At 40.1% G+C, this 25,394-nt stretch overlaps 1 protein-coding gene and 1 pseudogene across 1 annotated transcript in view; both read left to right on the top strand.

The window, feature by feature from the left end:
- Positions 1 to 5,530: 5,530 nt before the first annotated feature.
- The window catches only part of ABCB1 (ATP binding cassette subfamily B member 1), a 104,428-nt gene continuing 84,564 nt past the window's right edge, over positions 5,531 to 25,394 (top strand). Inside the window, exons 1-3 of the mRNA XM_070470159.1 lie at positions 5,531 to 5,738; positions 6,322 to 6,395; positions 11,482 to 11,542. Of these exons, the coding sequence (XP_070326260.1) occupies positions 6,328 to 6,395; positions 11,482 to 11,542 (129 nt within the window). The 5' untranslated portion in view covers positions 5,531 to 5,738; positions 6,322 to 6,327. The remainder of the gene's footprint in view (positions 5,739 to 6,321; positions 6,396 to 11,481; positions 11,543 to 25,394) is intronic.
- LOC110148742 (polyadenylate-binding protein-interacting protein 2 pseudogene) lies at positions 20,219 to 20,797 on the top strand (annotated as a pseudogene).

Raw genomic sequence — 25,394 nt, 5'->3', positions numbered from 1 at the left:
TATCTAATTTTTCAGTGTGCTGAGTGAAACTCACCACTTATGGGACTTACATGGCAAATACTCTTTAGATTTAAGATTGAGTCATCTGAACATATTGGTGAGGACATGGAGAAAAGGGAACTATTGTGCACTACTTGCTGGAATGTAAATTGGTACTATCATTATGGAAAGCAGTATGGAGGTTTCCTCAAAAAATTAAAAACAGAACCACTATATGGTCCAGCAACTCCATTTCTGGGTATTCACCTGAAGAAAACAAGAACACCAACATGAGTACTCATGTTAATCGAAACTTTATTTACAATAGCAAAGATATGGAAAAACCTAAGTGTCTCCTGACCGATGAATAAAGAAAATGTGGCAGGTATACATAAAATGAATATTGTTTAGCCATAAAAAGAATGACTCTTACTATTTTCAACAACATGAATGTATACTATGCTAAGGGCGGCGTCTAAGTGAACTAAGTCAGACAGAGAAAGATAGATACAATCTGATCTCACTTACATGTGGAATCTTAAAAACAAAAACAAAACAAGCTCATAGATCCAGAGAATAGACTGGTGGTAGCCAGAGGTGGAAAGTGGGAGTGGGACAAATGGCTGGAGAGAGTCAAAGGTACAACATTTCAGTTATAAAATAAATGTCATGAAGATGTAATGTACAGCATGAAGTTAACAATACTGAATAACATATTCGCAAGTTGCTGAGAGTGAAATCTAAAGGTGGTTATTACAAGGAAAATAAACTCCATAACTAGACACAGTGACGGATGTTAACTAGACTTGTGGTGGTGATTGTTTCAGAGCATACACAAACATTGGATCATTATGTTGCACACCTAGAATGAATGCTGCTGCTTAGTTGCTCAGTCGTGTCTGACCCTTTGCGACCCCACAGGCTGTAGCCCATCAAGCTGCTTTGTCCACGGTATTTCCCAAGCAAGAATACTGGAGTGAGTCGCCATTTCTTCCTCCAGGGATCTTCCCAACCCAGCGATCGAACCCAGGTCTACCACATTGCCGGCAGATTCTTTATCATTTGAATCACCAGGGAAGCCCAAAACGAATACAATAATGTATATCAATTATATCTCAATAAAAAGATATGAGTTTTTTTGTAGAGCTTCACATAGTAGTTTTGCTTGACATTGGGTAGAAAGGTGTATTTCAGAAGAGGTTAATGTTATTTTGAACGGCAAACAGTTTCAAAGAAAATAGGGAAACTATTCTAACAATGTCATTTATGGTATCTCTACCACAGTCAGCACAGCACTGTAAGAACTGTACTTCTCAGCACTATATGAACTGCAACACAAACCAATAATAAAACACACAGTCCCAGTCTACTTGGGCCAGGAGAGCCTCTATGAATAAAACAGTCTACAGTCTCCCTGAAGGCAGAGTTTAGTGTTTATACCGTCTGTCACTGTAATTTGGCATCTCTATGACTGTTGAAAGTCTTGCTGTTGTTCAGTGGCTCGGTCGTGACCTCCTCTTTTGTGACCCCGGGGAATGTAGCCTGCCAGGCTCCTCTGTCCATGGGATTTCCCAGGCAACAGTACTGGAGTGGGTTACCATTTCCTTCTCCAGGGGATCTTCCCAACCCAGGGATCAAACCCGTGTCTCCTGCGTTGGCAGGAAGATTTTTACCACTGAGTCACCTGGAAAGCTTGTTGAAAGTAACAGAGAATACATAAATGTAGCTACATACATGAGTGGTGAAGAATAGCAAGGAAGGGCAAAAATAGACTGAGAAGGGGGGTTTATTACTAATATATAACAATTACTGAGTGCTTTATGTGTTTCAGGCACTGTACAAGCCTTTTCAATACACAAATCACTTAATCTTGCAATAACTTTATAAGGTACCATTATAATCTCCTTTTACCAAAGGGACAACTCAAGGACTGAAAAATTAAGTAAATTACGAATTGTTCAAACTTACACAGTGAAAGGGCTTCCCAGGTGGTGCCAGTGGTTACGAACCCACCTGCCAATGTAGGAGACCCAAGATGGGTTCCATCGGGTTGTGAAGATCTCCTGGAGGAGGGCATGGCAACCGACTCCAGTGTTTTGCCTGAGAAATCCCATGGACTGAGGAGCCTGGCACGCAACAGCCCATACGGTCGCTTAAGAGTCACGCGTGACTGAAGCGACTTAGCATGCATGCAGTAGCTGAATCTAAGTTCGAGTTGTTTGTGGAGTCTGGTAATGAAAAAGAAAATTGCTATAAATTAAAGATTTACTCGTGGAAAGGCACAGAAGGAAAAGAAGCAAATCATCTGAGAGGTGAGTTGGGCCAAAATGGAGTGAACACTCATGTATGTGTTGGGGTTGAGGGAGAGAGTGTGAGGAAGCGAGGCGGATGAAGACGATCAGAGAGACATGGCGTGTTACAGCCCTTAAAAGTCAAGTAGAAACTCTCAGATACGATGCAGTTGGTGGCAAGGAGCCGTTGCATGATTTCTAAGATAGAGTCATAAGATGAAAATGTTTCACCGGGCTTGAAAAGGCAGTGTAGGAGAGTGTGCCTAATAGCGCACCATTGCAGGCAAGTGGTTAAGAGCGCAGTTATGAGGGCTGGGAGCGGGACTGCTCTCAAGTCCTGGGTCAGCTGCTCACCAGTGTGTGACCTTGGGCACGAAATGTCAAACCTCAGTTTCTGTGACTGTAAAATGCAAGTAACAATAAAATTACACATGTCAGAAGATAATTGTGAGGTTTAAAAGATTTAATCTCTTTCAAATACTTGGGATAGTTCCCGGCACACAGCCAGTGTTTAGTTAATGCTAGTTACTATTATTCCCATAGGTATGTATTATTATTCCCACAGGTATGTAATAAACTGTGGCAGGGATGCTAATCTTGAATGTTGGGAGAGTACATTAAAGCCTGTGAAAGGACTACAAGCCAGTGGAAGACAGGAAGGTACAGATTATGGGGAAGCACACTTCAAAAGGAAAAATTGCTGCTTGAATGAAGGTGAATGAGTCAAGACTTGCAAAGCAGTTGCTCTCCAAAGGGTTTCACCGGAAGTTAATGAGGTTCATAGTGGGAGTGCCTAGTCCAGCTGTTTAGTGTTACCAGGAGTGGCTGCAGTGATGTGAGACAGGAGTCAGCCTTGAAAATCAACAGTTACGGCTTGGGAGTAGCTAGAACCGTCCATTGTTTTAGGTCCATTGTATTCTATATCCATATCTTCATGCCAGTGGAGCAAAACAACTAATATATATATATGTATATATACATATATATATTTATGTATAAGAGCTTTATTGAAAATTCTGTGAACCATGTACTCCTTGATAGAGATTATCACTTGAAGCTCAAGCCTGTAGAAATAGTGCAATCAACATAATATATGTTGTACTTTAAAAAATATCCTGTTACTCAGCCATAAAAAAGAATGAAATAATGCCATTTGCAGCAACATGGATGGACCTAGAGATGATCATACTAAGTAAGTCAGAGGGAGAAAGACAAATATCACATGACATCAATTTTATGTGGAATCTAAAAAACTGACAAAAGTGAACTTATTTACAAAACAGAAATAGAGTTGCAGACATAGAAAACAAACTTTTAGTTAACAAAGGGAAAAGGGAGTGGGAGATAATTAGGAGTTTGGGAATCGCATATGCACAGTACTATATATAAAATAAATAACAAGGAATTACTGTATAGCACAGGGAATGATATTCTATATCTTATAATAATCCATAATGAAAAAGAGTCTAAAAAAGAAAAAAAAAATATAAAACCGAATCACTTTGCTGCACACCTGAAACTAACACAACATTGACAATCTATACTTGAATTAAAAAAAAAAAAAAACCCTGCATTGTTTTAGGGAGGCTATAGGGCATTTTTCAAGGATACATAAAATACTGAATATATGACAAGATCACATAAACTAAATGAGGGACAAGGTAAAACAAAAGTGTAAAAAAGAGCAGAAGCATGAATCAGATTAAGGGAAAAGGGAGAAAGCCTTATACATTTGCCCCAGGTGGAACAAAGGGTTGGTGTTAAGCCTTTAAATGGTTGGGCTGATGCTGTACACATACATTTCCAATTAGAACACAGAGAATATGAGTGATCTGTTAGAAAGGCTAATTAACACTTTGTAAAGAAAGAAACCTAATTGTATAGCTAAGTAAAAAAAAAAAAAATCATGGCAAAGAAAATCTGGAATAAAAGAAGGAAAGAAAATTATGGCTTTGAAATTTGAGTTACTTAAAGAAAATACACTATGCAGTAAAAACTAAAGAGATTTTCTTCTTTTAAACTTTTGCAGTGAGCTGAGAGGTAACTCCTCTAAGTCAGAGAACGCAGACAAAAGGTTACAAAAACATCCATTTCCCCTGGGTTGACAAGTATGAAAAGCTCTGATGTGAGTTAATGCTGCTTTATGAATTAAAATTGTCCTCACAATTGCACATACTTTTCATCAATTTGAGGAAAAGAGAGGACCAGAAAAACCTGTAAATGGTAACAGTAGATATGGCATTAAATTACAACTAAAGTAACATGTTAAAATACACAATACTTTTAGAATCCAAATAAAAATTTGTTTTAAAATGCCTTGAGAAAAACAGGGCATTCACCTGATGGCTAAAACACCAAAATATTACACTCTTTTACATTCATTTCTACCTTGAAATGTCCCTTTCCATTTATATGTTTAAGAAAAAAATCTTTCCTATTTATTTCTTGAAGCAGAAAGTGTTAATTGCTCACTCATGTCTGACTCTGCAACCCATGAACTGCAGTCAACCAGACTCCTCTGTCCATGGAATTCTCTAGGCAAGAATACTGGAGTTGGGTTGCCATTTTCTTCTCCAGGGGATCTTCCCCACCCAGGGTTCGAACCCCATCTCCTGCATTGCAGGTAGGATCTTTCCCATCTGAGCCACCAGGGAAGAACATTTATTTGTATGTCTCTTCAAATAAAGGATAAACATATACACCTTAGAAACTGTCAAACATACTGAAAAAAAAACACTTGCAGAAAAATTTCACCTGGCCTTTTTAAAAATGCTGCTTTGAAGGGAATTTTATTTTTTCACCATATCTTTAATTTGTTGTTATAAAGACAAAAATATATGACTTAAAAAAAAAAAAAACAAGTAACAAACGATGTGGAATGAAAAACAAAATATAAGAAAGCGGAAGGGAATTTTAACTACAGAATGGGCAAGGCCGGAGATTGTTTTATTAGAATACATTGGATGCGATATCAAAAAAAAATTTCCCTTATCTACTCGAGTCACAAGAAGCGAATTGTATAGTGACATTTATATCTATCTATATATTCATAATTTCGTGGACTTGTGCAGACAAGGGCTCTATAAACGTAAAAGTCCTCGGTGATGCAGCTGATAAGCGTTCCCCTGCTCGCCCTTTTACTGAGGGGCAACAGAAGCGAGGACATTCCTCCCATAATTCCAACCTGTTTCGTAACTTGGCGCAATCAGGATTCTCTAGAAGCGGCCGGCAGCTGTCCCGAGCCTGCGGCTGATTGGCCGAGCGCAGAGCACGGGCGTGGGCTTTGCGCAAGTTCTCCGCTCCCTGCTCCCAGGGCCACGGGAAGCCGGGGCGCCTTCGAGCCGCGGCTCTTCAAAACTAAGAGGAGCGGAGACCGCTGTTGGCGCATCCGGCGCGTCTTTCCGCTGGAGTCTGAATCTCTGCTTCCAAGATTCACACCTTAGTGAACATTCCGAGAGAAAGCCCGAGGTAGGGCGCGGGGAGCTGGGGACCAGACGGAGAAGGTTCGGGGGGAGGATGGGTGGGCTCTCTAATTTCCTGAGCTGGGTCCCCTGGGGCGGAGGGCTTCGGAGGAGAGGGAAGGGGAGACTCCAATTGGCAAGTCCAAGGGGAATAAAAGGGGTGAGACTTACTCTCAGTCGGGGAGCCCTTGAGGCACTCCAGTCTCTAGTTTTTTTTTTTTTTTTTTTTTTTTTTTTTTTGCGGTAGTTATCCGTCCTGGAGTCTGCTGCCCGGAGCCTGCAGACCCAGCGCTGTGCGGGCAGCCGGGCCCTGAGCCCGCGGGCAGATGGATGTCACGGGGAACCGGGAGGCAGAAGCCGCGGTGGAGGCGGGCAAAGTTCGGGCCGGGCCGCCGCCCTGCCCCTCGGCTCGCGTGCGGAGGCTGGATGCCTGGCGCGGAGGCATGCCCCTGCGGCGACCCTCGCGGCCACGAGCCGCCGGCGCATCAGCGCGAGCGCTCCGCCCTTCTGCCCGGCGCGCTGTACTGAAGTTCAGTTTCGCGTTATCCTTCTGGGGATCTTAGGTTTGACTGACTGGGATTGCTCCTCAGGTCGCGATGGATCTTGAAGACGGCCGCAATGGAAGAGCAGGGGGGAAGAACTTCTTGAAAAGGGACAAAAAAAGGTAGTTTGTTTCACTTTCATACTTTACATGGCTTGAGAAACTTGGGAGATTTGTTTCTGGCCTCCAACTCTGAAATAAATGAGCTGATGATGGTGGTGGTGATGGGTTTTTTTAATCTTAAATGCAGGCAGTTGCGGAGGCTCGCCGGCTTGAGTTGAACCCAGCATTTGCATGGTGAGCTGCTTCCTCAGGTTTCTGGTCCCACACAGACCAAGGCTCATTTCCTTTCGTGTGTTTTATAACCTTCTGCTTCACGTGTGATGTTGATCGTGCATGAGCCTGAACGCGTGCGCTGCTTGCGTTCTGCCTTGTGGTCCAGTCTGTTGCTTCTGGTAAAACAGTCACACGAACATTGCGTGTCTGTGGCACGCAGCAGATGGGACAGAGGCCGCAACTACTTCTAAGTATTCTTTTTTCTTTTTAAGGCGATGAGTGTCTGACTCTGTTAGAAGTAATTGTGAGACGAGTGTACTACCGAAGAGTTATTAGAATGGTGTAAAATTATCCTGACTGTATATAGAATTGGTTCTGTAATCACATAGGAAAAATAATTATCTTAAGTAAATTTTGATCACAGTGCAGTATCTGTACAGGAAATTTTTAATTTCACTCAGTAAGCTCTTTGTTAGTAATAAATGATAAAATTAAATTAGTAAAGATATTAATATTATTAGAAACCAAGCTTTTCAGTGTAAGAGAAAAGACATACAAGTATGGACATTAAGTAGACTTTTTAAAAACAATGTTGAATCTGAATGTGATTTCATGATTTTTTTTTAATAGGTCAGGTTCTGTCCATTGAAATGGATAGTGAGTGGCAAAGAGCACACTCAATGTCAGTCTTGGTTTCTCAGTATCCTTCCTTATGAAAAAGGAATCTGCACCCCAAAGAGAAAGGGTTAATGCCAGTTGACCTGAGCTTGGAGTATCTTGTGGTACCTGAAAACAAGAGGCGGAAGGCGATTATCAAAAAGGACATAGGAGCTGGCTTGAAGGGGCTTTCACTGGCCCAAACCTGGGACAGTTTGAGCATCAACAAGAATAATGACTGTACTTGATTGTGAGATACTGAGTAAATTAATTTTTAATAAAATTGGAGAGGAGGAGGAAAACGGAGAGAGAAGGAGAGAGAGGGAGAACCTTCACAGAAAAATGTTGAAACCTGCATTATTATAATTGGTTCAGGCAAGGGTTGTTAATGGATCCTAAACCACTCAGAAAAAGGTTGAATCTATGAATTAGCCACAATTCTCTATTGGAAAAAGGAAAATGTGATTTTTCCAGTGGAAAGATATGTAGTTCGCCACCTTAACCAAGTGATCATACCTGGCCTGGCTCCTGGTGGAATAGATTGCGTTAGTGACACGACACCACCTAGGAAGTATGTTTGCAAAATCATTTAGTGAATCTAACTTATCAAGCTTTCAGACTAATGCTGTCCAATAGAAATATAATGTGAACCACACTTGTAGTTATTTTCTAATAGCAACTTTTGAAAAGTAAAAAGAAACAGGTGCAATTAATGTTGGAAATACATTTTAAGGATCCAAGTATATTCAACGTATTATCATTTCTCCATGAAATAAGGATTATTAATGAGATAGTTTGCATTCTCTTTTATACTGCATTCTCAAATCTGTATTTCACACTTAACTGCACAGTTTGGACAAAGTTTGAAACAGACATCTCCAAGATGTGGGACATTCTATACGACACCTGTTTCTGTTTCTATAAAAAGTCAATGTTTGGCGGGAGGTAGGTAGGGAGAAGAATTTCTAGATTTAAAAGAGACTAAAGAGACAACTACTGGAGAAGGAAATGGCAGCCTGCCCACTCCAGTATTCTTGGTTAGGAAATCCCATGGACCGAGGAGCCTGGCGGGCTACGGTCCGTGGGGTGGCGAAAGAGTCAGACACGACTTAGTGACTAAACAACAAGAAACAAACCCACCACATGTAATACGTGAGCCTTAGTTACATCAGAGTTCTAAAAAGGAAAAACCTGTAGAAAACATTCTTGGAAATTTTGAATGTGGATTGATATCAAAATTGCTGTTAATTTTATTGTATGTGATAATGGTAGGAAAAACATGTGAAGTGCCATGATCTTTGCAGCTTATTTTCAAATAGTTTGACGATTAACAGTTATAAACTTCCTTATGCATGAAAGAAAATATGGTCAAAATGTTCACAGTTGTTGAATCTAGGTGAATTTTTAATGGGTAGTCATTATTAGTATTCTTTTTGTTTGAAGGTTTTCATAATAAATTTTCATAAAATAGATTATATAGAGTGGAAGGTAGATACATCCCTTTTTAAGTTTTTAAACTTGGTACCTTAAACAAATACATGTTTTTTGACGCAAACACTTAGGAACACTGAAATAAGTATTAAGGCTTTGTGGAAGGAAAGAAATTTGATAGATTGGTGGTCTCCAGAGGTGGAGGAAAGGGGACAAAACGAGTGAAGGGAGTCAAAAGGTCCAAAGTGCCAGTCACAGAATAAGTCATGGAGGTGTAATGTATGGCAGTGTGACTCCAGTTAATAACACTGCATTGCATATTTGAAAGTTGCTAAGAGTAAATCTTGAAAGTTCTCATCACAAGGAAGAAAATTCTGTGACTGTGTATGATACACATGTTAACTAGACTCGTGGTGATGGTTTCCCAATATATACAAATATCAAATCATTCTCCTGTACACCTGAAACTAGTACAGTGTATGTCAGTTACCCCTCAGCTTTAAAAATATATTTATTTTTAATTGAAGGACAATTGCTTTACAATATTGTGTTGGTTTCTGCCAAACATCAACATGAATCACCCATAGGTATACATATGTCCCCTCCCTCTTGAACGTTTTTGAAAAAGGTGTTCAATAAATATTTGTGGGATATTTACTTATTTATTCTTCTGTAAGAGCCCATATTTTGAAAACAGTATTTCTTTTGAGCTTGCACACGCATTCATTTTATTGTTGGTTGCTGTCATGGTCTACAAATGTTTTTTTTCAAACTAGAGATTTGTTTTTTAGTCAAGTAACTCTTATAAAACTGTGCTCACCATTATTGATGTGAATCTGTTTTTTATAAAGCTATGTATTTTTCCAGTTTTATTGAGTTATAATTGCCCTACAATACCTTGTAAGTTTAAAGTGTATAGCATAATGGTTTGAATTACAAATATTGTGATACACTACTACAACAAGTTTAGCTAACATCCATCATCTTATACCGATAAAAAGAAAAAAAGATTTCTTATTGTGATGAGTACTTTTAGAATCCACGCTCTTAACAGCTGATTCATGTATATCGTGCGACAGTGTTAACCGTAGGCATCTTGTGGCACATTGCATCTCTAGCCCTCTTTTATCTTATAACTGAAAGTTTGTACCTTTGGACTGGCTTTCCCCTCCTGTCTCCCCCCTCTAGAAACCACAAATCTTACTTCTTTTTCTATAAGTTTGTTTTTTTTTTGTTGTTGTTATGAGTTTGTTTTTTAAACTGTATATTCTAATTCAAAGTCATAAAGAAGCATGTGACTTGCTGATAATATGAATAGGTATAATACTTGGGTAATAGTACCCTTTGGCATATTTGTAAAGATTCTTTATTAAAATGCAGTTTGATAAGCAACTTCCTATTTGTCAGCACTGTGTTGGAGCGAATGGGGACAGATGAGTCTTCTAAGAGGGGTGACAATCAGTGTTCTTGGCAGTTCAGTGTCTCAGAAGTCTGACACTGCACCAGGTAGCCTGGTGTCTGGGAGTTAGACTTCTCCATGGAGAGCTTGGCTTCTGTCTAACTGTGTGACCTTGGACAAGTGAGTTAACTCTTCTCACCTGCAGTTCTCTTCTCTGTAAGGGAAGGATAAACATGTGCCTGCTTCACAGAGATTAAGATGAAATGAGATCTTGTATGGGAAGTGTTTACTTAGCCAGTGTCTGGAACATTATAAATTCTTCAGAGTAGCCGCAGTTTTGGAGAATGAAAAAATAAATAAAAAGGTTAGAGCTAAAACTCAATTCTGGATGGCTATTTTTCTCCTCTCATCCTGCTTCCAGGGATACTGAAACCATGCCTGGGTGGAACCGAATCTGAAGAGTTATGTTTGTGTATTTTGTCTGTTTTTCAGTCATGGAACGTTGCTGCAAAGCCAAATATGGAGTAGACTCTGGATTTTTTTTTCTTTAGAAGTTTCTTCAACTCTTTGACCTTGCTTAGCATAAAGAACAAAGACACAGATGAATTTACTTTTTGAACTTGAAAAGCTGTGTAAAAATAATGTACTTCTTCCCTCAGATAGTCTCTGTTTTATAAATACGAAAATACAGATGCGGAGGTTGCTCTTGTATGCTGGATGGCAGTTAGACTAGAACACTAGTTAGAGAGTTTTGAATCTGCGCTTGAAATAATTGCGCTTTCTCTGCATGAGGACACCTTTTTTTTTTTTTTTGCAATTTACAAACCACCTTTTCTGATGGTGATATTTCTAGGTTGTGTGTATTGCCACAATTGCCCATTTAGGACTCCAGACATCTTTTCAGAATTAGATTTGCTCATGGAGAGTGATAGAATTATGTTTCTTTCTTAGGATAATTTATGCCCTGCATGTTAGCCACTACTCTCCCTGAGGTAAAGGAATAATATCTAGGTAGATAGAAGGATAGACTACCTGTTGCTAAAATCACCGAGATGATAATTAAGGGGATTAACTCTGGGGAGCATGAGTGAGTTCTATGTAGAAGAAAGACAGGAAGCTCTCTTTTTTTCAGTGTTAGTTTTTGTAATTCCAAATTTGTGTGTCTCTGTGTATTCATCGTAGAAAATTAGGAAATACCAAAGGCACAAGGAAGAAAATAATTTGAAATCGTGACAGAAATCTCAACACTCAGTGATAACCCCGTGTACAGATTTCTAGGTATATGTAAACATACTTAAACTTGATAAATGGGATCATATTATAACCTGTTTTTTTAATGACACTGTAGACATGTTTCTTTGTCCTGTTTGTTGCTAAATATAAGCTCTGTGTTGATTGGATATAGATTTACATAGTTTTTAAAGTTTTATGTAATTCTGTTGCTAGGTTTTTCAGTAAAAAAGATGAGAAGAAAGAAAAGAGACCAACTGTCAGTACTTTTGCAATGGTGAGTTTGAATGTATTCACTATTCTATATATATATATATACACACACACACACAGCTGATTCACTTTGTACAGCTGAAACTAACATAAGGTTGTAAACCAATCTTACTCCAATGAAAACAAAGCAAAACAGAAGAAAAAGTGCTGTGACTTCTCTTGATCTAAAAAAGAGGTATTTCATCTGGTATAATATTTTCCTGGAGAGTATGTTAATGAAGAGGTAAAATGAACTGACTTAATTTAGCTCGTTTTCAGGGAGTGATGAGCATTGTACACAAACCTGTGTGCAGTGAGCCTCCAGAGTCCCCCGTCCTGGCCTGGGTTTCAGTATTCTCCTAACCAGTTATGTCACCAGTGATACATCAGCTGTACAAGCTCTTCTCCCATTGGTGGCCTCAGTCCTAGACAGAGGAAACCAGCCACATGGAGTGTGGTTCAAACAAAACCTGGGGTACGCTGTCGCCAAGGGCTCTAATCCCGGCAGGTTTGAGGTCAAAGTCCCAGGCACTCATGATAGAAGTTAGCAATGGGTTATTAATTACTATGACTTAGTACCTGTTACTATGCTTCTGTGCTGAATAACTGAAAATCTAGAATTTGAAAACCTTAATATACTTCTTTGTCTTATTTTCTGGTTTCATGGTGGCCACTTAGAAGCTTTTCTTTAATCAAATTTGGAATAAGACAGGCTGGTTGATGAGCCCTCTTTACCTGTATCCGTTTTTGTTTTTTCTCCTGAGAATGCAGTTAGAACCTGAAAGACTTACTGAACCAATTAAGTCTTATAGTATACACTTTGTAATTCAGGCGTAACGTACCAGACACTTATAAAATTTGTGTATGTGTGTAGGGTAGGCTAATTATAAAATGAATGTTAGTAAAATTGAATATTAAGTATGGTTACAAGCATAAAAAAGAGCTGCCTTTTACACTCCAGTGATCTTATATGAACTTCATCTTCTCGCACTCCAGTTGCTCTTGATAAAATTCCACCTTTGAGTCCATCTCTGTTTGGAATTTTGGGGAAATGAAACTGTTTACTCAGGTTATTCTCAGAAATAACCAAGAGACAGTTTTTGTTTTACATTTCATTTTATATTCTTATCTTAAAAGGAGCTTTGGTGTTAAAATAGGGTTTATTCCCCAGATTTAATTTCCAATTCTGTCATTTTGAGACTAGAATATTTCTGTCTTTTGTAATTTCATTTTTTATAAGTAAGTTAAATTTAAAAAATTAGTCTTATGTTTTAGAAAATTTAACAGACCTAATATATAGAGGTAAGACTATTAAACCAATTCAGGCCACCAAAGAATAAAAATCTGAAGTTTAAAGGCCAGGTAGTAATTACAACACAAATATAGCTTTTTATGCCATGGGTTGCAATAAATACTTTCTATGTGAATGCATTCATCTTTACAACTCTCTTGGAGCTAGATACTATTATTCTAATTTTGTAGGTGAAGAAAGGGAGGTAAGACTTACTAACTTGCCCAGGAATACTCATCAGGGCCAAGGTTCAGACCTGAGAAATTCACACTGTAAATCATAGTGCTCAGGTTGATATAGGAAGGAAGGAATATATTCTTAGCTTTTTGATGGAAAGCTATACTAAATGTTTATGTGGAAGATGGCAGAGGAATAGGATGGGGAGACCACTTTCTCCCCCACAAATTCATCGAAAGAACATTTGAACGCTGAGCAAACTGCACAGAACAACTTCTGACCGCTAGCTGAGGACATCAGGCGCCCAGAAAAGCAGCCCATCATCTTCGAAAGGAGCATTTGATACCAATTTTGGACATTTAAGAATCCAGTACTCAGTACCCATTTTTACTCAGGAGTGTGATGATTACTCTCTCCCCCTTTTGACTCTCCTTTTTCTCCCCCAGATCACCTCTGTTTCCTCCCTCCCCTTTCTCTTCTCAATCCAATTCTGTGAATCTCTGTGGGTGTCTGGGCTACGGAGAACACTCTGGGAACAGATAACTGCGTAGATCTGTCTCTCTCCTCTTGAGTCCCCCTTTTTCTCCTCCTGCTCATCTCTATCTCCCTCCTCCCTCTCCTCTTCTTCATGTAACTCTGTGAACCTCTCTGGGTGTCCCTCACGGTGGAGAATCTTTTCACCATTAACCTAGAAGTTTTATTATCAGTGCTGTATAGTTGGAGAAGCCTTGAGGCTACTGGAAAAATAAGACTGAAATCCAGAGGCAGGAGACTTAAGCCCAAAACCTGAGAACACCAGAGAACTCCTGACTACACGGAACATTAAGGAATAAGAGACCATCCAAAAGCCTCCATACCTACACTGAAACCAGCCACCACCCGAAGAGCCAGTAAGTTCCAGAGCAAGACATACCACACAAATTCTTCAGCTATGCAGGAACATAGCCCTGAGCGTCAACACACAGGCTGCCCAAAGTCACACCAGACACATAGACCCATCTCAAAACTCACTACTGGACACTCCATTGCACTCCAGAGAGAAGAAATCCAGTTCCACGAACCAGAACATCGACGCAAGCTTCCCTAACCAAGAAACCTTGACAAGCCAATCATCCAACCCCACCCACTGGGAGAAACCTCCACAATAAAAAGGAGCCACAGACCACCAGAATACAGAAAGGCCACTCCAAACACAGCAACCTAAACAAGATGAAAAGGCAGAGAAATAAATGTTTATGTGGCTTTTTCTCATGCCTTTGTCTTAAAAGGGTTGACACAGAAAACTGAACTTGTGCATAAAATCTGTATAGACAGTGACATACTAAGAATGTTTAACAGTAAAATGCTGATGCTATTAGTGACACAGTCAATTCCTAGGCAGGTTGGTAAGAAATCCGGGGGTCCCCATGAAGAGAGGGGTCTGGAATTCTCAAGGAGGAGGAGAGGACAAACTTTTTTTGTCTACATTCCTTAGTCTTAGTTACACAATTCAGTTTAAACTCTGTACTAGGGATTACACCACAACAGTGTATCCTGCTTGAGGACTGTTTCTCCTTCCTGAAAACCTTCTGGCTAATCTTCTTATCTTAAAATGTGAATTATGGGAGTGGGTCCAGTAAGATCTTTACAACCTCCAGACATTTCTTTTGATTCATTGTAATAACTAATTAAAAGGTATATATCCATTGTTAACACTAGTGAGGGGGCAGTCTCCATCCCCCTTCTGATGCCTATGTCAGAAGCTTTCTCTATCTCTTTGATACTTTAATATAACTCTTATTACACAAAAGCTCTGAGTGATCAAGCCTGGTCTCTGGCCCCGGATTGAATTCTTCTCCTCTGGAGGCCAAGAATCCCGGCGTCTTTCATGGTTCAGCAACAGCGTTTCACTAGCATTGTTGATTAATAAAAATTTCCACCTAAGATAAAAACTCATGTGTGTTGAGAGTTTCCAAGAACCCCGTGTTCGATGATTCACTTGAGGGACTCAGGACACAGCTTATTGCCATACTCATGGCTAAGATTTATTACAGCAAGAGGACAGAAAGCAAAATCAGCAGTGGGCAGAAGGAAGGAGGGAAAAGTCCAAGAGAAGCGCCCAGTGTCCTGTGTAGTGGCATCGACTTGATTCCTCCAGCAATGAGTTGTGCCAACTCATTGTGTGAAATGCTGTCGGGGAAGCTCAGTAGAGACTCAGTGCCCGAGGGTTTCTGACTGGGAGCTGATGATGTAGGCACAGCATGTACCAAAATTCCAGACTCACAGAAGGAAGGCAGACCGTCAGCATAAAGCACGTTGTTTGTACAAATTGTTCAGCCACTGCTATCCGTTAGGATGATGATTAATCTTCCCAAAATCCAAATTCTAGTTGCCCACCAAGGGCTAACCTTGAATGCAGTCTCAGGCTTGCAATGTTAACTGTTTTCTGTGCACCAGCCTTGTTAACTTTTTTCTAGTAGAAGACTTTTTTTTAGCAGTCTTGAGAAAATGATGACAGAGATAAGGAATAGATTCACATTTTTCTGCTGGCCTTTATTTTCTATCAGGCTTTGTTGCAACATTTTGTTATTGTTTAGTCACTCAGTCATGCCCGACTCTTTTGCGACCCCATGGACTATAGCCCACCAGGTTCCTCTGTCCATGGGATTCTCCAGGCAAGAATACTGGAGTGGGTTGCCTTGCTTACATTAGAGCCAGAGCCTTTAACAGCTTTAATCATTTATTATAGCATGTGATTGGTTAAATTTTTATTTGCTTGGATTGAAAGGTTCTTTGATGCAGTTCCCTTGTGGCCACCTGGTCATTTTTCATTGGAGACTTTACCATCTGGCTCAGTGTCTCCCTTTCTGCCCCTGGTGCTCCTGCTATCTTGGGTGACTTTTATGGTGTTATAAGGATAACCACTCTTTGCCTCTCCTTTATTCCAGCCACCCACGCACACACTTAGATCCTAGATTTTGTTATTTGAAACTGTTCTACACCCAAAGTGCTGTTATGAAGCAGTTAGATAGAACTAGCCAGCTATCTCCTCTGTCTTCAATCTGCTAACTGTTTCCCTTGGATCCTGAGTCCACTGACCTGTCAATTTCCCATCAGCCCCTTCTTGTTTCCCTTCTCTTATCACCTTAGAGCAATGATCATCACTTTGGTTTTGCTCCTGGCTGAGCTGCAGACTTCCTTTCACCTGTCACTTGTCAAGCCCAGCCCAGGCAGATCGACCATCTGCTTTCTTGGTGCCTGAACCCCTACATCTGATGGGTGCTGGAGGAAAACCTCATGGCAGCATGTATCCCACACAGAAATACTATTCTTCCTCTTCTTGCTGTGTATGTTAAGCCCTTTACAAATTTCCCACATCTCCCCAAGCCCCAGCTCTTGGTGGATGACCCCCCACTTTTTATTAAATTTCACAAACCAAATGGAAGCCACCTGACAGAAGTTCCTCAGCTCTTCTCCCCCAGTCTACAAACACACCGGTACCTAGGTCAATTGCTTCCTCCTTCCCTCCTGTTATAACAGAGGAAGCATTTGGTTCTTTAATCACCCTCTTGTACACTGTGCTTTGGCTCCTGTATCCTCTACTTTCTCAAGGACCTTACATTATTATTATCCTTTCTCTTCTGTATCCTCCATCTCTCCCTCTCAACTGGGTCTTTCCGATTGGTATTTACATGTCACCTATCTTTAATTTTACCAATGCCCTCCTTTATTTCACTAAGCCTCCTCTAGCTTCCTTCACAAATAAGAGGTGACTTTGCTTTCTGTCTGTTTCATCTCCAAATCACTTCTTACATTCTAATTTAGCTCTGCCTCCACCACTCACTGAATTCAGTGGACAGTCTCTGCTGACTTTTAAGGAGCACTTGACACTGTTCACCATATTCATTCCTCCTGTTTGCTTCTGCGATGCCAGAGTCTGCTCATTTTCCTCCCAGGTCTTTGGTTCTTTTCTTGTGTCATCTTTGCCTGTGAACTTAGAGCTCCTCCACCCCAATCCTTGGAGTCAGTGGTATTGTTGGCATTTCTCTAGTTTCACATGGCCATTTCTAAATCATTTTCATGCAGAGCTCCTTTCATATTTGTTTCATTCTGCACAGTTATAATACCTTCTATCCACTGGCAGCGATATACCTTCTACTGATTTCTAGTCACTTCTGCTTCTCCATTGAAAACCTTGGCATTTGATTGCTTCTCCTTCCTTCACCTATGCTGTCCTCATTCTTTTATTTTTGTCACCTTATTAACGTCTCCTAGGTGCCACATTCTTTACCTACCTGCCACATCCCTACCTTCCTTTAGTAAATTACACTATGAATAAAGACCTTTGGTTTATCATCTGGGTGGACTCCCATCTCTGCTGCTGTACTCAGATGAACCTCTTCCCCTGCTCCCCCCACTACTTCTGATCCTTCTCACTTGGCCATTCTCCCTTATCATCCTTTTTTTTTTTTTACTTTGAGCATTCATTTTCTATTACTGGAACAAAGTACCACTAGCTTAGTGGCTTAAAACAAAACATATGTATTGTCATATAATTCTGGGGCTCAGAGTCTCACTGGGCTGAAGTCAAGGTGCCATCAGGGCTGGATTCTCCTTGTGGCTCCAAGAGTGAATGTTTCCCTCCTTTTTCAGCTTCTACAGGCTTCCTGCCTTCTTGGACTCCTGGCCCCTTCCTTACTTAACTCATCATTTCTCCTACCACTGACTCTGATCCCCCTGGCTCCTCTTATAAGGATCCTTATGATGACACTGAGCCCACTTGGATAATCCAGGATAATCTCCCCATCTCAGTATCCTTAATGTCTGCAAAGTCCTTTTTATCACGTAGGGAAGCATATTCACAGGTTCCTGTGATTAGGATGTGGTCAAGCTCGGGAGGTGGGGCATTGTTCTGCCTCCCGCTCCTGCTCTGGACTTGGTTCTGTCAACCACTCTCTACGTCCTAGTCCCCCTCCTCCACGTTAGCTCTTCTACAAATTATCCTACCCTTAGTAGTCACATCAAGTCACCTCAGTTCCTGCCGGAAAACCCTCTAAGGAAGGCCTTTCTTTTATACTCAGATGGGAGGTTTAGCATAAAAACAAACTCCCTCTTCTGGCCATCAAAGGCCATCTGTAACCTGACCTCTGTCTCATCTCTAATTTCACATCAGACAGGTCTCCTTCACCTTCTGGCCACAGTGGTCATCATGTCTGGTCCTTGAAACACACAGGGCTTGTATTCACCCCAGGATCTTTGTGTTTGTTCTTTCTGCCCGGAATCCTCTGTTCCCAGATTGTCACGTGACCTTTTCCTTCCTATGACTGATGACTCAGCTCAGATGCTGCCTTTTCATAGTGACTTTCCCTGCCCCGCCAATCTGAGCCAGCTACCTGTCACCATGACACCTGAGTAATTAACCACTGTCTGGTTTCTTGTTTATGTCTGTCTTCTCCCTGAATCTAAGCTCCTTGAGGGCAGGGAGGTTTGGTGTGTTTTCTTCATTGCTATGCTCCAGGATCCTAGAACAGTGCCTGGAACTTTAATAGGAACTTACATACTGAGTGAATGTTGAATATTGTGAATGAATGTTGAATATGTCTATTTTCTCTTTAACTATTTGCATATTAGTAAAATATAAGCTTTATGAGGAGAGATAGCTTGTCTTAGTCACTTTTGCTAGTACCTAGACCCACGCTTGATCCTTACTAGGTGCTTAATATTTTTTGAATGTTGAATGAATTTATGCATGAATGAATGAATTCATTGACTTTGGCCTCCAGCCAGGTACCATGTTAAGATCATGTTCGCCATCTTGCCTGCTGGATATTACCTAAGCCTCTCCCCTGCCAGCACCTTCTACTTCTTTGCCCTGGGAAGTCCACCCCTTGACTTTCAGTGCTGATCATCCTGTCTCCCTGTGGTTCTGGTTCATCCCCTCTCTCTTCCCTATAAGTGTCTGACCAAACAGTTTTCATTTCCTTGTTTAAAGGGCTTTAATTGTAAATAAACTTCTGTCTTACATTTCCCTGAAGAAGGAAATGGCAGTCTTCTCCAGTGTTCTTGCCTGGAGAATCCCATGGACGGAGGAGCCAGATAGGCTGCAGTCCATGGGGTTGCAAAGAGTCCTGAGCGACTTCACTTTCACTTTCTTACATTTCACCCTATGTGTTACTTTTTTTTTTTTTGTCTACTTGATCCCTCACTGTAAGCTCCTGAAGAATCTTATTTTATATTTCTAAAACCGATGACAGTACCTGCTTATATTGTATATTAGTATCATATGCCTAATAAACGTTTCTAGTATGAAGTACTGGTTTTAGTCTTATAACAGCTATGTGAAACTTTCTGTATATGAGTATTTTCCTCATTTTATCAATGTAGAAACTGAAGGTCAAGGTTATTAAGAGATTTTTTTCCCTTCAAAGTCGCCTTTTGAGTAAATGACAGAGGTGGGACGTTGCCCTGAGGCTTTTGTCCTATTCAGCAGTGTTATTGCTGCCCTCAAATTGAACGGTTGTTGCTGAGCCGGGAAAGATGCCGGAATTCTTGGCCTCCAGAGGAGAGAAATTCAATCTGGGGCCAGTGACAAGGCTTAATCACTCAGAGCTTTTGTGTAATAAAGTTTTATTAAAGAATAAATGAGATAGAAAGCTTCTAACATAGACATCAGAAGGGGGCAGAAAGAGTGCCCCCTGCTAGTCTTTAGCCGGATGTTAGATCGCTAGGAGCAGTCTGCTAATTAGAGAGAGGAGATGTCTCAAAACTCAGAGGCTGGCACCAGGCCCCTCACCCACAACATGCATTTTGAGATAACACTGGCACGAGGTGAGTTGTCCCGGGCCATAAAATGATGGACGTGAATCTTGAAGAAAGGCAGGTTTCCAAGCAAATACAGTCTCATTAACACAGCTTAAGAGAACATTTGCATGAGTTTGTCAAGTTGGTTCTGAGTCTTAGGCAGAAAAGACTGAAGACAGAGTCTAGGGTAAATGCATAGTCCATTAACATAGCTTAAGACAAACATTTCCGGGACTGGAGAAGGGAGGCTGCGGGCGAAGCGCGCCGTCGAGCGGGGGAGCGGCGCTGCCTGTGGAGATCCGAGGAGGCTGACCAGATTCGTTGGCTGCCGTCCCCGCTGCCGTGCACTGGAGGGAAGCTTTTTATCAGCCACAAGAAACTAATATATATAGATTTGAGCTCATTGACTTGAAGATGCTGCTTTTGGACTGCCTCTGAATAAGATGATGGTTAAAAACTACATCTAATGCCAACCATGAAAGATCCAAGTCGCAGCAGTACTAGCCCAAGCATCATCAATGAAGATGTGATAATTAATGGTCATTCTCATGAAGATGACAATCCATTTGCAGAGTACATGTGGATGGAAAATGAAGAGGAATTCAACAGACAAATAAAAGAGGAGTTATGGGAAGAAGAATTTATTGAACACTGTTTCCAAGAAATGCTGGAAGAAGAAGAAGAACATGAGTGGTTTATTCCAGCTTGAGATCTCCCACAAACTGTGGACCAAATCCAAGACCAGTTTAATGACCTTGTTATCAGTGATGGCTCTTCCCTGGAAGATCTTGTGGTCAAGAGCAATCTGAAACCAAATGCAAAGGAGTTTGTTCCTGTGGTGAAGTACTAAAATATTTGAGTAGACGGGGCCCTCTTTTGGTGGATGTAGCACAATTTCCACACTGTGAAGGCAGTATTAGAAGACTTAATTGTAAAAGCTCTCTCTTGTCACTGTGTTACACTTATGCATTGCCAAAGTTTTGTTAGTCTTGCATGCTTAATAAAAGTGCTGAGACTGTTATTAAGTAAAAATCTGTCAAACATTTACTGAGAATAGAATTGGCCCCATGGCTTGAAATGAAGACAGCAAGGAAAGAAGCACCAGTCAAGTTGTGTCAAAGCACCAAATTAAATGATCTCTAAATCTAAATTAAATTCTACTTGTTAAGTGAGTTTCTCAGTTCAGTCTTAAATCTGCATTCCCATCAAAAAGAATCTCCTTTTTCTGAAGAAGGCTTGCTGGTTAATTGAAATAATTCAGTATAGACATTTAAGTATGTCTTTAGTTACTGAGGTTACAAGGTAGTGAACCTAAGTCTCCTGGCTTTTACGGTGTGTTATGTAAGAAAATACTGAATTATCCTAGTGTTACATCTAAGATAGTATGTGATTTGAGAATTCCATCCTTTTCTAAGGAGTCATTGCATCATAATTATTACCAGTGTAAAATCTAACATTTGACCAACCCATAATTCAATTGAACAAAGAAATTGTTATATAATTTGAGTGGTGCTTTTCCTTGCTTTGTTAACCATCACTACAATAGTCTGCAGCACAACTTTTCTTTTAACAAAGCTAGAACAGTTTTGGCTTCTTAAACTTCTTATTTGGGTAGGTTAAGCTGCCATACGTGTTCATTGTGAATAGTGTTTAAGTTGAAAATATTGTAAAAAAATTATATTTTTTCAAAAATATTAAAATAAATAATAGTAGAACTGAAATAAAAAAAAAAAAAAAGACAAACATTTCCATAAGAAAAACCCATTGGTTAGCTCTGGTGGAGCCAGGTATCGTCATGGCAACACAGAATTTTAAGAGAAACCTCTTTCTAAATTTGTGTAGAGAAGGGGAGAAAATCTAACACTTGTTTGCTTCCTCCTGCTGCTTAAGAGAGAGAGAAGAAATGTCTGACACTTGCAGCCTGTTTCCTCGATTTGGAGACCCCTGGCCTTCCTGCCTGTTACCCTCTCAAAATCTTACCACATGCCCTCCAGAAATCAGTCTTGCCTCACGTCACAAATAAATATGAGGTTTTGTACTTTTTCAACTTTGCCCTCATTCTCAGACAGTTGTTTGTATCTGTGCTCACTTTTAGCTCATTCCTTCTAGCCTGAGACGAAAAGACATAACTTTCCCTATTGGAGAACCTTTTCTCCTTTTAAAAAGTTTTATTTTGATTTTTCAACCACATAGAAAGGTGAAATAGAAAATGCATACTCATATAACCATTGTCTATAACTAGTAGTTGTTAACATTTTTTACATACATTTCACCTGGAATTACAGATTTCATGATATTTTCTAAGTACCTCTGTTTCTGTCTCTTAAAAATGTTCCTACTGAACATTTTCCTCTAAAACATAATACAGTGATTATATGTAACAAAATGAATGTTAATTCCTCAGTATTATCTAATAGTTCCTATTTGAACTTTCACAATTAGCTCTGCTAAGTGTGACTTCCAGTTGATTTGTTCTGTTTTCTTCTCTTTTTAAATAACATTGACCTGTTGAAAATATGGTACCAATTTTCCTATAGAATGCTTCACCTTCTGGACAGTTTTTATCACTTTGTTCTGGTGTCATTTAACTTATTATTCCACATCTTGCATTTCTTATATGCTAAAAAAAGTGTAAGTCTTTCAGTTATCTCCGACTCTGTTGTGACCTCATAGACTGTAGCCCACCAGGCTCTTCTATCCATGGGATTTCTCAGGCAAGAATACTGGAGTGGGTTGCCATTTCCTTCTCCAAAGGATCTTCCCGACTCAGGGATGGAACCCAGGGCATAGCCAGATTCTTTACCATCTGAGCCACCAGAGGAACCCTATAACTGAGAGTTAAGTCTGAAGATTTTAATACATTCCTGCTAAATAGTTTTGATAAGAAAATTGCATAGGGAATGCTGTGTACTTCATGTCTCACCACACCTGGAAACATCAAATGTCAGTGTATTTTACTTTTTTATGGTACCGAGTTTGATTGCTTGATTAAGGTGATGACAGATTGGATTCCTCCATTGTGGAAGGAGCTCTACCCCCTTGCAGATATGAGGGGTCTTGGGCATCAGGGAATATCTTGTCTCTCTTAATAGTTATCGTGCCTTCTGATGATCCCTCACTCCAGGTTCTCAAAATAATTATTTCTCTTATTTTCGAGGACATTGTCGCATCTGTTTCCCTCTTGTGTTTTCACCAATGCTCTCTTTGACTCATTTACCTACAAAGATGTAGAAGATTTCTTTTTTTTTTTTTAACATTTCACAAGTATTTACTCACTTATCCTCACAAGGAGCACTGTTTTAAAGATGAGGAAACTGAGCAAAGAAGATGCTGGGAATATTAAACTTTCCCAGAAGTGATTTCCTCCAAAAAGGCCTTGTAGCCAGTGCCTTGAGAAATGAAGGATCTTCGGGGAAAGTCTGGAGACCACGAGGGGTTTCCAGGTAGTGTGTTAGTCACTCAGTCGTGTCCAACTATTTGATACTCCATGGACTGTAGCCCAACAGACTCCTCTGTCCATGGGATTCTTCAGACAAGAATACTGGAGTTGGTTGCCATTCCCTTCTCCAAGAAGATTTTTTAAATAGTTATCCCTTGGCATTACAACCCTCTCTAGTAACCATCATCTCTCTTGCTTTTGTCTTAAGGTCATAAAAGAATGGTCCACATGCTATCTGCATTACTTGATCTCCAAATTATTCTTAATCACACTCATTATTTCTTGCTAGACTACTGGACCACCAGGGAAGTCCCCCTCCTTGCTTTTCAACCTGTGGTAAACTTTTGAATCTGGGAGGAAGCATCGCCTTCTTTATGAAACTTTTCCACAAAGGACGGAATGACCCGTTCGCTCGTTTGTATCTTCTTTACTCTGTATACCCTGCTCTCAAGGCATGCAGAATATATACTGAATATCCTTTTTTTCTAATTGTATTTTCGGTATTTATTACTGGATTTCTTCAGTCATTGAGTAGCATTTAGTAAATGTTTATATTCATGGCCGACTTACTTTTATTCCAGCCAGTGATTAGTTTTTGAGGTTGACAGTACTTTGGGAGTGGTGATGAGGGAAATCCTTGTATATCAATTATCTTTTCTTCCTCTTGAGGAATTAGATACTTTTCCATTGTATGGTTTTTAATAGAAGGTAAATCTGCCTGCCAGTGCAGGAGATGCGGGTTCGACCCCTGGGTCAGGAAGATCCTCCCGTATGGGAGAAGTATTCATTGCTTCCCAAGTGGGCCTGCCACAGCCCCACGCCCACTCCCCTTACTGTGTTCTCTTTCCATCAAGTTTGCGTCTTAAGAGCTCACTCTTTCTTTCTTGTGATTTGCCTGCAATTAAAGAGTATATGCAGATCTGCTTTGGTCTTTGGGAAGCATGTATATAACTCATTGCTTTCCCTTTCCTTCTCACTATGGAGACCTAATTGGCTTCCCAGGTGGCTCAGTGGAAAAGGATCCGCCTGCTGCTGCAGGTTCAGTTCCTCTGTTGGGAAGATCCCCTGTAGAAAGAAATGGCCACCCACTCCAGTATTCTTGCTTGAAGAATTCCATGGACAGAGAGCCTGGTGGTCTACATTCTGTGGGGTTGCAGAGAGTCAAACATGACTGAGAATGCATGCAGGCATGAAGGCCTAATTACATTAATACCACTTAACCTTTATGCTAGTGCTGTTAGGCAGCAGATATTTGGCCCAAGCCACTTTCTGAAAGCAGCAAAACACATTTCCTCAATGGTGTCCTCAGAGGAACCTTTGGCAATCATGGTGTTTTAACCAAGAAAAATCTTGATCTGAAATTTGGATTTCACTCTTGGGAATCAGAGTCACAAATAATGTATTTCTTATATTGAGCCGTTATAGACCTCTGTAATGTTCCAGAATGTTCTGTGCCTCTCATGAAGCCCTTGTATGTAAGAGAAGAAAGATGAAATCAGGCATGTTCAAGGTGGTATGGCTGTAAATTGGTCCAGCCAGCATGGAAAACAGTATAGAGGTTCCTCAAAAAAATAAAAGTAGAACCACACTTCTACTCTTGGGTATAGAGCTGAAGAAAATGAAAACATTAATTTAAAAAGATCTCTGCACCTCAGTGTTCTTAATAACATTATTTACAATTGCCAAGATGTGGAAGCAACTTAATTGTCCATTGACAGATGGATGAAGAAGATGTGGTATACACACACATATACATACAATGGAATACTATTCAGCCATAGAAAGAATGAAGTTATGTCTTTTGCAACAACATGAGTGGACCTAAAGTGTATTATGCTTAGTGAAATAAATCAGAGAAAGACCAACACTGTATGTTATCATATGTGTAATCTGAAAAATAAATGAATATAACAAAACAGAAACAGACTCACAGATACAGAGATCAAGAGTATTATCTGTGGGGAAAGGGAAGGTAGGAGGGGCAAGATAGGGGTAGGAATTAAGAGGTATAAACCAACTGTATAAAATAAATAAGCTACAAGGATGTATTGTACAGCATAAGGAATATAGCCATTATTTTATAATAACTTTAGAGTAAAATCCATTAAATTATTGAATAACTGTTGTACACCTCAAGCTAATATATTGTAAATAACTATAGGTTAATTTTTTATTAAGTGGATAGACTGA

This window comes from Odocoileus virginianus, chromosome 1, assembly GCF_023699985.2.
Source record: "Odocoileus virginianus isolate 20LAN1187 ecotype Illinois chromosome 1, Ovbor_1.2, whole genome shotgun sequence".
NCBI classification, from domain to species: Eukaryota; Metazoa; Chordata; class Mammalia; order Artiodactyla; family Cervidae; genus Odocoileus; species Odocoileus virginianus.
This window is presented reverse-complemented; position numbering and strand designations above follow the sequence as displayed.